At 33.0% G+C, this 15,223-nt stretch overlaps 1 protein-coding gene across 1 annotated transcript; it reads left to right on the forward strand.

Annotated features, from left to right (window-relative positions):
- Nucleotides 1-2,400: 2,400 nt before the first annotated feature.
- On the forward strand, nucleotides 2,401-7,047 carry LOC135223904 (uncharacterized). The gene is made up of 3 exons (XM_064262821.1): nucleotides 2,401-2,433; nucleotides 4,947-5,570; nucleotides 6,030-7,047. Exons 1-2 carry the CDS (start codon nucleotides 2,422-2,424, stop codon nucleotides 5,556-5,558), a joined length of 624 nt encoding a protein of 207 aa, XP_064118891.1. The 5' UTR covers nucleotides 2,401-2,421; the 3' UTR covers nucleotides 5,559-5,570; nucleotides 6,030-7,047.
- The last annotated feature ends 8,176 nt before the right edge of the window (nucleotides 7,048-15,223 follow it).

Here is a 15,223-nt window from a genome sequence, read left to right on the forward strand (position 1 = left end):
CGAAGTAGCTCCAGGACTCCTGCAGAAGAGTGTGTGCATATTAATAATAATAATAATAATAATAATAATAATAATAATAATAATAATAATAATAATAATAATAATAATAATCCCAAGATCCCTGAAAAGGAACCTGGAAAAATAAAATGCCGAAGTAGCTCCAGGACTCATGAAGAAGAGCGTGCTACTAGAAACCTCGCACATAGTGAGAAAAGTGATGGGCTCCTAAGGAGGCAGGATGCAACCCGGAACCCCACACCATAAATACTAACTAGACGAATAGGATGGCTGAGATAGAAGAAAAAAGATGATAATAAATAAATAAATAAACATACCGAATACAAACAGACAGACGTGGGTGATATAATAACATCTCAGGATGAGATCATAACATTAAAATACCCATTGAGAAATTCGATGTCGAGACGATATCATGCGCTCTAGTAACACTTATTCATTCATTCATTCGACCGTCATACATCATTCATCGATTCATTACAGCGAAACTACTCCTCCACTGTTTTCTGATGAATGCTTAATCTCCGAGAAACCTACCTATATACTGCTTACTAGGTAGTTATTATAGGAACCTCACCCGTCTATTATTAAATAAACAAAGGTAATTTATTTCTTATTATACGAGTCATATTTGGTCAGTGAACGTGGATGGCGTTCAGTGTCCGAGTGTTATCCTTTTCTGCCAATCTCTCTCGTAGATATATTGTATCCTTTTTGTTTTCATGGTTCTGATAACATAACATGAGTTCACACACATATGCATAGGCAATGAACATCTCAATGGGCTCGTGGGATTCAGATATCATAGATAAAATCTTCCTTCAACCAACGCTTAAGAAGATTAAAGAGAAATTATCAGCGGGGGTGACCTAGTAAAATGGCTACCTGTGGATGGATCTCTTGGCATAAATACCGCTTTTTCTGCAACTTTTCTCATTCATTACCTACCTGAAGAGAGAGAGACAGCAGTCTATGAAAGCAGTACTTACTTTCTATATTTTGGAGTTTTTATGGGCTCCTTTTATTAGATGGAATTCTGTTGCAACAGAACATTGATATATATATATGATATATATATATATATATATATATATATATATATATATATACTTAAAAAATCACAGTAGATGCACGTGACTTCATTAAATAAGCGAATACCATTGGAATATAATAGTCAGAAATCCAAGCGCTTTCATCTTTACTAAGACATTGTCAAGGAACGAATTCGTTCCTTGACAATGTCTTAGTAAAGACGAAAGCGCTTGGATTTCTGACTATCATTTTCGTGTTGTATTCGCTATATATATATATATATATATAATATATATATATATATATATATATATATATATATATATATATATATATATATATATATATATATATATATATATATATATGTTTGTGTGTATGTGTGTGTGTGTGAACTTCCACAACATTGGCCACTTCTCACACCTACGGCAATGCTCATAATAAGGCCGTCGAACCTCCCCATACATGATGCACTATTCACATCTCTCAAGTGAGCTTGTGGACAGGTTGACATTCATGTGAAGAGTAAAAAAATAATTAAAGAATCGGTAAATATTATTGTAACTTATTTCCTACTAAGTTTAAACAAGAAAAAAGCGAACATGATGCAGCTATGTAAAAAGTAAAAAAAAAAGAAAAAGAAAAACAACGAATAGTACTGTAACTTATTTCCAACAAAGCTTAAAAAAAATGAGGTACTATCTATGTAAAACGTGAAAAAAATGAAAAAAACAATAACTATCACTGTAACTTATTTCCAACAAAGTTTTGAAAAACATGATGCATCTGTGTAAAAAGTGAAAAAAATTAAAAACAGTAAATACCATTGTAACTTATTTCCCACTAAGTTTAAACAAGGAAAAAACCGAACATGATGCATCTATGTAAAATGTGAAATAAGAAAAGAAAACAATAAATATCACTGTAACTTATTTCCAACAAAGTTTTAAAAAAAACATGATGCATCTACGTAAAAAGTGAAAAAATAAAAAAAACAGAAAAATATCATTGTAACTTATTTCCCACTAAGTTTAAAAAAGGAAAAAAATAAATATCATTGCAACTTATCTCCAACAAAGTTTAAGAAAAACATGATGCATCTATGTAAAAGGTGAAGAAAATAACAAAATATTTTAACTTATTTCCCAGTAAGTTTAAACAAGGCAAAACCAAACATGATAAATCCATGTAAAAAAAACAGTAAATATCATTGTAACTTATTTCCCTTAAGTATGAAAGATAAAAAAAACCCATCTATCAATGAAGATTCACCAAAGAACAGATGAGTGGGCGTGGCTTCAACCGCGTCCCTGAGATGAAGTATAAATATTGCCCGTACCAGAGTACCAACTGGTAGACAGCGTGAGGACCATGGATTTGAAGGTAGGGTATATCTAAGTGACTGTCAGTATATAACAGACCAATACAAAAAAGTAGATTTAGTGATTAAAAAAAAATAATAGTATCAAGTGAATCAAAACACACTTTAAATCCTACGTGTGTCGACAGATGTAGTAGATTTTTTCATTCCAGGTGGCTAGTCAGTTGCTGTGAGGCACACACAGATTGAAGAAGGGTGTAGGGCTTACAGTTTCATCCTGAAATACTTGCTGAGAATGTGCAGGTTAAAAATCCTGAAGCGAGTATAGATGTAAGGTTGAAATGGTAGTAAAGATATTGACTGTTATAAAAACTTGTAGATTACCGTGACGTTTTTTCCACAGTGTTTTATATACTGTTTTCAAGATTTTCGAGATTCAAATTAACAATATAAAATCAGAATCCACGTCAAAGCAGTTATTCCCTCTTGCTTCTGAGGCATACTTAGACTGAAAAAAAAACGAAGATAAATTAAAAATCTGCCATCCCCGCTGTCCTCTCTTACGCAGCCTAAAACACGTTATATAATTACGGAGTCAGCGTATCACCTTGCAGCACGCCTGCTCCTAATAATTATGAGTTCCCGGCGCTGTGCGCTGCCACCCCATCCGCTATCGAAGCGGTGATGCATTCGTATCGGCTCATGAGCCATTATTAAGAAGGGAGCTGTTCGCTGCATAACGAGAGCTGCTTCGCGGAAGGATATATTCCTTTGTCGAGAACGGAATCGAGCAAAGATCCCGGAGATAAAACAGGCTGTAGTGGCTTCATTGTGAGACGTAGCGAGAATTAAATGATGGAGGGAAGAGGAATATTTGAAAAAGGACTTTGTAGATCACGAAAAGAATATATATCGTTCATATATTAAATGCGTTAACATGTGCTCGTAAACATACATAATTTTCTGACTTTTATTTTTTTTCTAGTTTTTTAGTCACTTTTTTTATATATTTCTAACCCATATTCCTTTTTAATACAAATTTGGCCGATTGCAGGTGAATGTGTACACTGAATTTATTACTATGTGTATGTATCTTCGTATGTGCACTTTTATGCACATACATACATACCACACGCTGGCATAAGCACATCTATTGTATTTGCGAATATGCATTACGTACTGCATGATAATCTTATGCCCGGGTATGTATGAGCAAAAAAGAATTGAATGAAATTACTGAAGGGATACAATTCTATACAAGTCTCAATCACGTTGCGCAGGTATTGATAACTAGAAACAACATTGATCTAAAAACTTACTGAATTGCAGTGTCTTTTGTCTCATTTTATGTGAGTTAGTAAGATACGCAGAAGTTTGAAATATATATGTATAAATATATGTATATTCATACATATATATATACATATATATATATATATATACACATATATATATATATATATATATATATCATATATATATATATATATATATATATATATATATATATATATATATGGGTTCGATTACTGAACAGTATTAAAATTCCTGTAGGACTCTTTTTTATTATACCAATGTTGATTATCAATGTTAATATACGTACGTATATATATAATACATATATACATATTTAATATATTTATATATATATATATATATATATAATTATATATATATATATATATATATATAGAGCTTGATGATAAATAACAGTGCCAAGACCAGGAAGAACATTCTCTATTAAACGAGCTTTCGATGTTTAAAACCTCATCTTCAGGCTGAAAAAATGACAAGGATGAGAAATCACTAAAAATTACATTAAAATGAATTGTCTTATTAAAAGCTTCAGTAAAAACATAAAATAAAACGAACATCACATACAAACTAAAAATAAAAAAAATTACGAAAAAACTAAACCAAAACGCAAAACATACAAAAACAGGAATAAAAATAATAATAATATGAAAGGTAAACAAACTACACTCAAAAATAAAATGGCTAACGACCCACTTTGTGTACCTACTATGAAACTATATGATAGCTAGTTGAATACCGGACGAGTTGTTGTTTAATTCTGGTTTCATTTTCGTGATAAACAGCGACTCTGAAATTAAAAAGTCCAGTCTATTTGAGCAAAAAGACAGTACTCTAAAATCCAGGTTAGTGAAAGGATGGTCCTGTGCTAAACTGTGTTCCCTTATGGCAGAAAAAGGTGGTTTAGAAAGAGGAAACCTAGTTCTAACAGAAAGAAAAACCTCTGTGTTCCAAAATTCGGTGTCTAAGCCAGCGGGAACTGGATCCCACGTATCGCAGACCACACTGCGAAAGGGTAAACAAGTAAACGACACTCGAATTAAACCTCGAAAGCTCGTTTATTAAAGAATGTTCTTCCTGGTCTTGGCACTGTTATTTATCATCAAGCTAAGATTTCCAAGTAGCCGCCCAATTACTGAGACATATATATGTGTGTGTGTGTGTGTGTGTGTAAAAGTCACTAAAGCTGCTTCACTATCATCAATTATTTAAGTATTTAGCTTCTTTTTTTCTATTTATTCATTTTTTCATTTTGTTGCAGGTAACAATAATCAGCTGCCTGATGGCAATAGTCACCGCCCGTCCAAACCACTTACCCACAGCAGGGTACCAATACCCAACTCCTTTGGTTCCTTTCCCCGATGCCCCTCTAGTATCGTCTTCAACACTTGCCCCTACTACAATTAATCACCTGAGCTCAGTCCCTTCAGTAATTTCCTCAACAGTGCCCTCTGCCCATGGGTATGAATACCCGACACCTGTTAATCCCCTGACCTTCATCCCTCCTTCTTCTTCAACGGTCCGTCCTACTGTTGGGTATGAGTACCCAACACCTGTCAATCACCTGAGCTCTCTGCCGCCAGTACATTCTACAACAATTCCCTCCTCCACTGGGTATGAATACCCATCCCCTGTCAATCATCTGGGCACCGTCCCTTCGTTACCTTCCTCAACAGTTCACTCTAATGGGTATGAATACCCGGTGCCTGTGAATCCTTTAACCTTGATCCCCCCAGTACCTTCTTCAACAGTGCCTTCGTCTACTCACGGTGGGTATGAATACCCTACCCCAGGAATACCCTTCACCCTTGGGTCTCCTTCGTCCGTCCCAGGGACGTTTGACGTCAGGGGAGTAGCGCCTGTCGTTTTCTAAGTCCCTGCATAGGTGAGTTATCCCCTCAAACCCATTTCGTTTTCTTCAAGATTTTCCCGTCATTCCTCCATGTTCATTCTTTTCAGAATGAAGTTTTAAAATAAAGTTTTCCTTTATTTCATTATATTGGTCTTTGGAAATAGAATAATACTGGCAACTGATTATTTTGTCTTTTTTACTTTTGATGTTTGTTGATAATGGCAGCTGGTTTTTATCTCTATTGCTCTTGATGTTTATTATTTGATTTTATGCGACCTCATCTATGGGTTTTTCTCAAATCTGGCAATAACTCTATTGTAAGAATGCATATCTCAAGTAATGCTATCAGTTATTATTAACCATTTTCATCACTTTTGTAGACGTTAAGTGCCTAATATCAATTATATTAATTAACTGTCTTTGAATTAACTTTAAAGATATCAACTGGCTTAAATTAATAATAACATTTATTTGTATTTTTTCACTTTCTAGAAAAGGATCCATCTCCATAGAAACTTGAAGGAGTTTTTAAAGTTGTCGAGAACCAGAAGAAACTATCAAGGCCCCAGGAATTGTCTTGGGCACCTCACCAACGCTACAGGCATCCCCAGTGTATGGACATTGAAGGTGAAAAAAAAAAAAAAAAAAAAAAAAAACAAGCCACTCTCTCACACAAACATCAACTCTGTGGTTTCAGCTAGTGTCAGTCAGTTATGAAAGTGTTCTTAAAAGGAAAGCAACTGTAAGCAGACAGCGAATAAATAACACAATTAAAAATGCATTCATTGTTTTTATGAGGTCTCCCAACAGCAACTGACCGCAAGAACTCAAGTTCTGCGTTTGTTCATAACCTGCGGGACTATCTTCTTGCTCAGAGCATCTTCAGCTATATCCTGCATCTACCAGCTTCTCATTAGAGCAGTAGCCCGTGCTGAGACGTGTGCAAATTCATCAAGCAACAACAACTCGTTTTACTACACTTTGAAATTTCATCTATTAATTACTTCTTGAGCCACATCGCGGACTATGTCCACTGAAGCCTTCAGTATACCATACACTTAATGCACATTATCTTAGTCATAGAATCTTTTTATTTTTTTTGTATTTTTATTCTTATAATTATCATCAGGAGAGAAATGGTTACTTTACATACAAGAAAATGAATAGATTTCTGTAGCAGATTTTTATCCTTTAATTTTTATGATTATCATCAGGAGAAAAATGGTTAACTTGCAAGACAAGGAAATAAATAGATCTCTGTACTCTGTAGCAGATTTACATTAAGCAGGATAATAATTCTTTGTATCAGAAATCCAAACGATACAAAAAAACATGCCATATGCCCAACATTCAAATATACACATAACATGCATTCAAATATACAAAGCGTATTTTCTTTCCATGGTTATCATGTGACCCACAGTCGATTTTATGCAAGATACCTAGACTTTCCTCTTATGTAAGATGTTGCACTTTGATATTTAGTAATAAAAATGTATAACAAAATTTATATTTGTCTTTCATTTATTCAGTTATTCATTGGACCCACTTAGCTCTGTGACACACAGTGTGTAAATAAATTCGATGAAATCTTGCAATACCACCTAAACCAATGCACTTCAAGTGTGTGCATGTACATACACACACACACACACACACACAATATATATATATATATATATATATATATATATATATATATATATATATATATATATATATATATATATATATATATATATATATATATATATATATTATATGTTGCTACTTTCAAAATGCCTATTTCCCCTCTTTGAAATGTTATGTAGAATTTTTTCAGATTCTAGCTAGCTTAGAGATAGGATGTTTTAATGTGTGTTCAGATTTCACTTAACATAATGTAAAAAGATAAGGGCCTTCTGCTTTGGTCAATCGAGTAGAATACGTGTCTTTTTTTTTTTTTTTTTTTTTTTTTTAACAGACTGATCTTGTACGCGTGTGTCTTTGCCGAGTGCCATGTGCAGATTACACATTTTGTGTGTAAAATTGCGTAAGATTTCGAAGCTTCTGGAAGCATTATTGCCAAAAACGTTTTTGTGTCATCCCCTGTCCAGTTTCCGCAAGGAAGAGAGTTTCATTAGATCTCAGATACTCGAGGTGTTCAGATCTCTCTCTCTCTCTCTCTCTCTCTCTCTCTCTCTCTCTCGACATCTTTGAGATTATATTAACATAACGTAAATTGGTCACTTGTAACTTGAGAATTTCATATTTGATATTTCTTAGAGTTTATTTAGTGTTAAATAGTGTTTTTGTGGAATCTGAACAAACATTGTTGTTGTAACGGTGCCTGGTTTTATGTGAAAGTGTAAAACAAGACTGCAGCAAAGAAAGAAGTTGGTATACCAAAAAGGTAAAGTGTGTTATACTTTTATTAGTTGCAACTAATAACGGATAGGAACAGTGGTTAACTAATAACTAATAACAGATGGTTACGACGGTTTGGTAAAAACTGATGGTTACAATGTTTTGAGTGAAAAGATTTACACTTTTACACATTGCAAATTTTTGTTTTTTGTGTTTGTTTCATTTTGTGCATTTTTTTTTCATTTTCTTGTTGAAGTGCGCCTTTTTATTTTTATACTGTCCACATTTTTCTGTAATTTTATTTACATTCACAATTTAATTGACTTAGTTATTTTCATTGCTTAATCATTGCACATTCAATTAAATTTAACACTTGTGAATTAATTTGCATTTACTTAGAATTCTTTTCAAGTTTTATTATTGTTTAGCACTTGTGAATTAATTTCAAATTTTCACTTATTGCCTAACACTTTTGAATTTCAATTGAATTAATTTTCTTGAATTTTGTGATAAATTAATTTTGATTTGATTTTACTTAATTTAATTCAGGAATTAATTAAACTTTACTTTGTTTTCAAGTAACAGTAATTTGCCCTGATATTGTGAATTTCACTTATAAACTTTGAGTTTAATAATAGATTTTTGTATTCAAAATTTTTTTAAGTGTTTTTATTTTTATACCAGTATATTTTCTTTTAATTATAATTATATTTATGTTAGGTAGAAACATAGAGTGGTGATTAATCTGTTTTCCTTCAATTTACTTGAAGTGACTTAGAACCAGAGAAGTACTTAGACTGCTGAAATCAGGGAAATACTTAGACTTTTAAAGTTGTTGATGGAGTGATGCCCTTTGATTAATTCAATTACTTACAAGATTACATCACACCTGTTTTGATGAACTCAGTCTGATTTTCTGCAATACTGGTAAGTTGTTAAGGGATCACTGTTGCCTTTAGAGTATTCAGTCGTTTAATACCTGTGATGAGGATTCAGGTGTCTGGCTTTTGTAAGGTAACAATTGATGAATGGTAACCAGATACTTGGCACTTCGTAACAATATATATTTATGACGGAGCATTGTACTTTATATTTCCATACTTTTATATAATGACAGAGCATTCTAGTTTGAGACTTTCTATTTCTCTAATTTTATCAAAAGAACGACCGAGCATTCTAATTTTAGGCTTTCTATTTCTCTAATTTTATCAAAAGAACGACCGAGCATTCTAGTTTTAGACTTTCTATTTCTCTAATTCTATCAATAGAATTACCAAGCATTCTAATTTTTGACTCGTATTTCCCCCAATTTTGTCAAAAGAATGATTAAGCATTCTACTTTTTGAAAACTTTTTTTTCGTTTATCACAAGGATGACCGAGCATTCTTTTAGCGTTTCTGTTTCTCCGTATTTTTTTTTTTCCGTCAAAATCATGACTATGACTTTTTGAATTTCTGTTTCCCGTATTTTTTTTTTTCTAAATCATGACTGACTTTTAGAATTTCTGTTTCTCCGTATTTTTTTTTAAATTAAAATCATGACTATGAATTTTAGGATTTCTGTTTCTCCGTATTTTTTTTTTTTTTTTTTTTTTTTTATGAAAATCATGACTATGACTTTTAGAATTTCTGTTTCTCCTTAATTTTTTTTCTTTCAAAAAGATGACTGCGTATGCATTCTACATTTTTCCTTTTTTTTTTTTAAACCCTTAATTTAGCTCATTTTACTTTAAGAATGACCGAGCATTCTACTGTGGACTTTCTGGTTCTCCACTTTTATCAACCGAATGACTTCTCACTCTGTTGCGAATTTCGTGGTGAGAGGTCCTGTGTTTCCCCATTACCAAAAGCCTTAAGGAACGCTTCTTAAGTAAGGCCCTCCAGCGCCAACGTTGTATGAATTCCATATGCGAGTTTTACGCATGCGCCAGAGGGCACTGTTTGCACCACGCCGTACATTAGCGAATGACCATAAAATCCTACGACTTCAAAAAAAAAGGAAAAAAGAATCGTAATATTATCTTTTCTAAGGGCTTTGTTTGTTGATGTTAGTAAGGGAATAATATAATATAGGCTGATATATAAATTAGCTGCATATATGTGTATATATATACATATACATAAAGACAAATACCACGAAGGAAAGGAAGACAAGCTAGGCCTTTCGATTTCCAGTTCTTGCGAAGTATAAAGGACATGTAGTTGAAAGGCCTAGCCAGCAGTACTCCATTGTGTCTCTTTCCTTCGTGGCATTTGTCTTTATTTATGTATTCATCATGTTCCATATTTTCGTGATTCAGTTATACATACATATACATATGTATATATATATATATATATATATATATATATATATATATATATATATATATAAACTGTTGCTGATTACTATAAAAAAAATTGACCAAATTAGCGAAAGTAACATTATAAGGTAACGTTAACTACACTGCGGCTACTTATAGCCCTGTGGGCATGTGTCTGTTTGTACTAATGCGTGTCCACATGAGTGGTGAATATTCATCTAAGGACGCATATAGAATGTATATGAAGTTTTATTTCTATGCATGTACAGTTATTATTTACGATGTATATATAAACATCTTCACATATATTGTAAGTTTTATGACCAGGGGATCATCCAGCAGTTAAAGTATGAATGTGGCAGTGACTCTATATTTATATTTTCCTCTCTGTATGTATGTATGTATGTATGTATGTATGTATGTATGTATGTATTTAAATGCCTCCACTTTCCTTACAAGTACACAATTCTTACCAGCATAAAATCAAGCAAAACTCAAGGTCGCAAATACAACACATGTTTTGCCTTTTATAACACTCGTGTTGTATGTATTGCCTTCTTAAGGAATCCAAAATATACCTCCATAATGAAAATGATACGCAATGTCTGTATAACTCCATATTGATGACGATCTGTCATCAAATACTAATATTAACCTCTCTCTCTCTCTTTCTCTCTCTCTCCTTTCCATGCTGTTGTAAACTCCAGCTTCTCTTGTTCGCCTCATTTACTGTACATGCATACATGTACAGTTTACCATAACATGTCCAGGATATATGAATACAAGATTTAGAGTATATATTTGTATAGTGATGCTCATAATCATGCGTATGAACTATTTTCAACACAGAAATAACTACATATTATTGTCATGGAATGACGATCACATGCTTATCAAAAGAGAATATTTAAAAAATTGCGATATATTTTTTTCAGGATTTTAAAGCTAATAGTATATATATATAATATATATATATATATATATATATATATATATATATATATATATATATATATATATATATATATAATAAGTGTGTTATAAAGCGAGTTATTTGTGGAAGCTAACTGGTGATCATGAACACCAGATCTTTTATGACCTTAAAATCTAAAATCTAAAATCTAAGCTGAAAATGATATGATCTGCAGTAACATCAAAATTGGTTTTACCTTTGAGGAGAACGTCATCGCCATGACACAAGAACGAATTCGCCGTCACCAGCAATTGTAAATAAGGAAAGGTTCTTTGCAGAAGTATGAAATAGTTATTTCAATTCCATTGTAAACAAAAAGTCATGGATTTATTAGGAAATGACGGAAACCGTTGAACCTCTTTTCTATCTGGATGTACAGAGAGAGAGAGAGAGAGAGAGAGAGAGAGAGAGAGAGAAAGAGAGAGAGAGAGAGAGAGCGCGCGATGGTACGTGAGCAAGGCATCTTGATGCTAATAGATATATCTACACATTCAAATACTCTGTTTTGGATGTACAGACCTTACCTTACAGACCTTACAGTTCGTTCGGGTTGCCCCAGGTCCCGAGGCACCTCTAATGTCTACCAGAGAGTTGCTAGTACATCTTCCGGTATATTTTGCATCTTCCAATCTTGGATGGTCTGGGATGCAGTTTAGATATTTGTCGAGCTTATTCTTAAACACATCTACGCTCACTCCTGATATATTCCTCAGATGAGCTGGCAACGCATTGAATAGACGCTGCATTATCGATGCTGGTGCGTAGTGGATTAATGTCCTGTGTGCTTTCCTTATTTTTCCTGGTATAGTTTTGGGCACTATTAATCTACCTCTGCTTGCTCTTTCTGATATTTTTAGTTCCATGATATTTTCTGTTATTCCTTCTATCTGTTTCCATGCCTGAATTATCATGTAGCGTTCTCTTCTCCTTTCTAGACTATATAATTTTAAGGATTGTAGTCTTTCCCAGTAGTCTAGGTCCTTAACTTCTTCTATTCTAGCTGTAAAGGACCTTTGTACACTCTCTATTTGTGCAATATCCTTTTGATAGTGTGGGTACCATATCATATTGCAATATTCAAGTGGACTACGAACATATGTTTTATAAAGCATAATCATGTGTTCAGCTTTTCTTGTTTTGAAGTGCCGTAACAACATTCCCATTTTTGCTTTACATTTTGCCAAAAGAATTGCTATTTGATCATTGCATAACATGTTCCTATTCATCATCACACCAAGGTCTTTAACTGCTTCCTTATTTGTGATGTCTCATTATTAGGTCCCCTATATGCATATAGCTTTCCTTCTCTGTCTCCATAATTTATTGATTCAAATTTATCAGAGTTAAATACCACCATCCTATTTTCCTCTGCCCAATCATATACTTTGTTAAGGTCTCTTTGTAGAGCGTTCCTATCTTCATCACAAGTAATTTCTCTACTTATTCTTGTGTCATCAGCGAAACTACTCACTACCGAATCCTTAACATTCAATCATAATAACAAACAGTATTGCAGCTAACACCGTACCTTGTGGCACACCGGATATTACCTTGGTTTCATCCGATTTCTCATCGTTTGCAATAACTATCTGTTTCTGTTGTGCAAAAATTCTTTTAACCATCTTCCTACTTTATCTACTATAATTGTGTTTTCTAATTTTCTTTGCTAATATATTATGGTCTACTTTGTCAAAAGCTTTTGCAAAGTCTAGATAAACCACATCTATTTCATTTCCGCTTTTCATATTTTTGAATATGTTCTCACGGTGGACTAACAGTTGGGTTTGTGTACTTTTTCCGGGTACGAAAACCGTGTTGTCCTATATTAAACAAATTATTTTTTATTAAATGTTTCATAATATTTTTCTTCATTACCCTTTCATACACTTTCATAATATGTGATGTTAGACTCACAGCCTATAATTACTTGCCTCTAGTCTTGATCCAAGTTTTGAAAGTAGTGGTGATATATGCTAATTTGTGCTCATCATAAATCTTGCCTGTATCTACACTTTGTCTTAATAATATTGCAAGTGGCTTTGCGATAGAATGAACTACTTTCTTTAACAAAATAGCAGGGACTCCATCCGGCCCTGCAGCAGCTCCATTTTTAATTTCATTAATTGCCTGCACAATATCAGCTTCATTAATTTCTATGTCAGCTAAATATTCACTATTTTCGTCCCTTACTTCTATATCAATTATCTCATTATCTATTCTAGGGGTGAATTCTCTCTTATATCGTTCTGCCAGTATGTTGCAAATTTCCTTTTTTTCATTCGTTAATCTCCTTCAATTCTCAGAGGGCCTATTTCTATTCTTCTTTTATTCATCTTCTTCGCATATGAGTATAATAGTTTGGGGGTTTTGCTTGATATTTAATAGGGTTTTTTCTTCCAAGTCCCGTTTTTCATTTTCTTTTGATTGTATAATCTTTTGTTCTGCATTTTCTATCTTACTTTTTAGTTCTATAACTTTCCATGCATTTTTTTCTTTTGCAAGACCTTTTTTCCACTTTCTGATTTTCTGGAACAAGATCCTTCTGTCTCTTGGTATGCATGAATGATGTTTACTTTTCTTCTTCGGTATATATTTATCCACTATTTTCTCCAATATTTTATATAATATCTCCGTATTTACCCTTATGTCATCACTTACGAAAATGTTATCCCAATCTTTGTTTAGTTCTTCATTTATTTCTACCATTCCACCTTTTATATTTTTTTACTGTAGAAGTTGTATTTTCCATATCCTTCCCACTTTTTCATTTCTTGCTTATCTCTGTTTTCACTTGCTTTGGAATGGACTGTTAATTCTATGACATTATGGTCTGAAATACTCGCATTATAAACTATTATTTCTTTAACATAATTCATCTCGTTCACAAATACTAGGTCTAAAGTATTTTCCTTTCTTGTTGGCAGGTGATTTATTTGTTGAATGATTTGTATTTTTCTAGTAGCATATCTAATAGCTTTTCAAATTGCCTCTTATCTTCTGCACTAATATTACTCTCTTTTTTATATGTATAAGTACAACCACAATCTCCTATTCGTTCTTTCCATTCTACGAAAGGAAAGTTGAAGTCACCAGATAGGAGAATAGTCCAGTCCTTGTGATTTCTACATATATCATCCAATTTTTCAATTATTAAGTCAAACTCTTTAGTATTAGGAGGTCTATATATTACTATGTTCATTAATTTTTCAGATTCAAATTCTACCGCTATTAGTTCACATTCTGAGTTACTATATTTCTCATATATTTTTCCTTGTTTTTTGTCTTTCCCATATATTGCGGTTCCCCCTTGATTCCTATTTTTTCTATCTGATCTATAAGTTTGGAACCCTTTAATTTGATCATCATTCCCAGTCTCTTGGGAATACCAGGTTTCACTTATATTCATTATATCTATTTTCTTTTCAATTTGGGTTAATTCTTCTAAGTACTCTATTTTTCTTTTTGAGTTACTCGTAACTAAACCCTGCGCATTCATCACTATGATAGAGAGAGAGAGAGAGAGAGAGAGAGAGAGAGAGAGAGAGAGGCAGCGATCGTAGGTAAGCAAGTCATCTTGATGCTAATAGATATATCTACATATTCAAATACTCTCTTTTTTGGATGTACACAAAGATATATATATATATATATATTATATATATATATATATATATATTATATATATATATATTATTAAATAGTATATAGAGAGAGAGAGAGAGAGAGAGAGAGAGAGAACGAGAGAGAGAGAGAGAGAGAGAGAGAGAGAGTAGCAGAGAGAGGGTACGGATGCAGACATCTTGATGCTAATAGATATATCTACACATTCAAATACTCTGTTTTGGATGTACACAAAGAGAGAGAGAGAGAGAGAGAGAGAGAGAGAGAGAGAGAGAGAAGAGGAGAGAGAGAGAGAGAGAGCAGGTAAAATGAGAACGTCGTTAAATTCCTTCCCATACAATCTGAAAGTGTCAAAAGTGAGAGGGACAGCAGACTAAGTTATTCAGGTGCGGTCGAACGCCTGGCCTTGAAACAAATGTATATATATGGTGTGAGTTTTCAGGC

The sequence above is a fragment of the Macrobrachium nipponense genome, chromosome 10 (assembly GCF_015104395.2).
Source record: "Macrobrachium nipponense isolate FS-2020 chromosome 10, ASM1510439v2, whole genome shotgun sequence".
NCBI lineage: Eukaryota > Metazoa > Arthropoda > Malacostraca > Decapoda > Palaemonidae > Macrobrachium > Macrobrachium nipponense.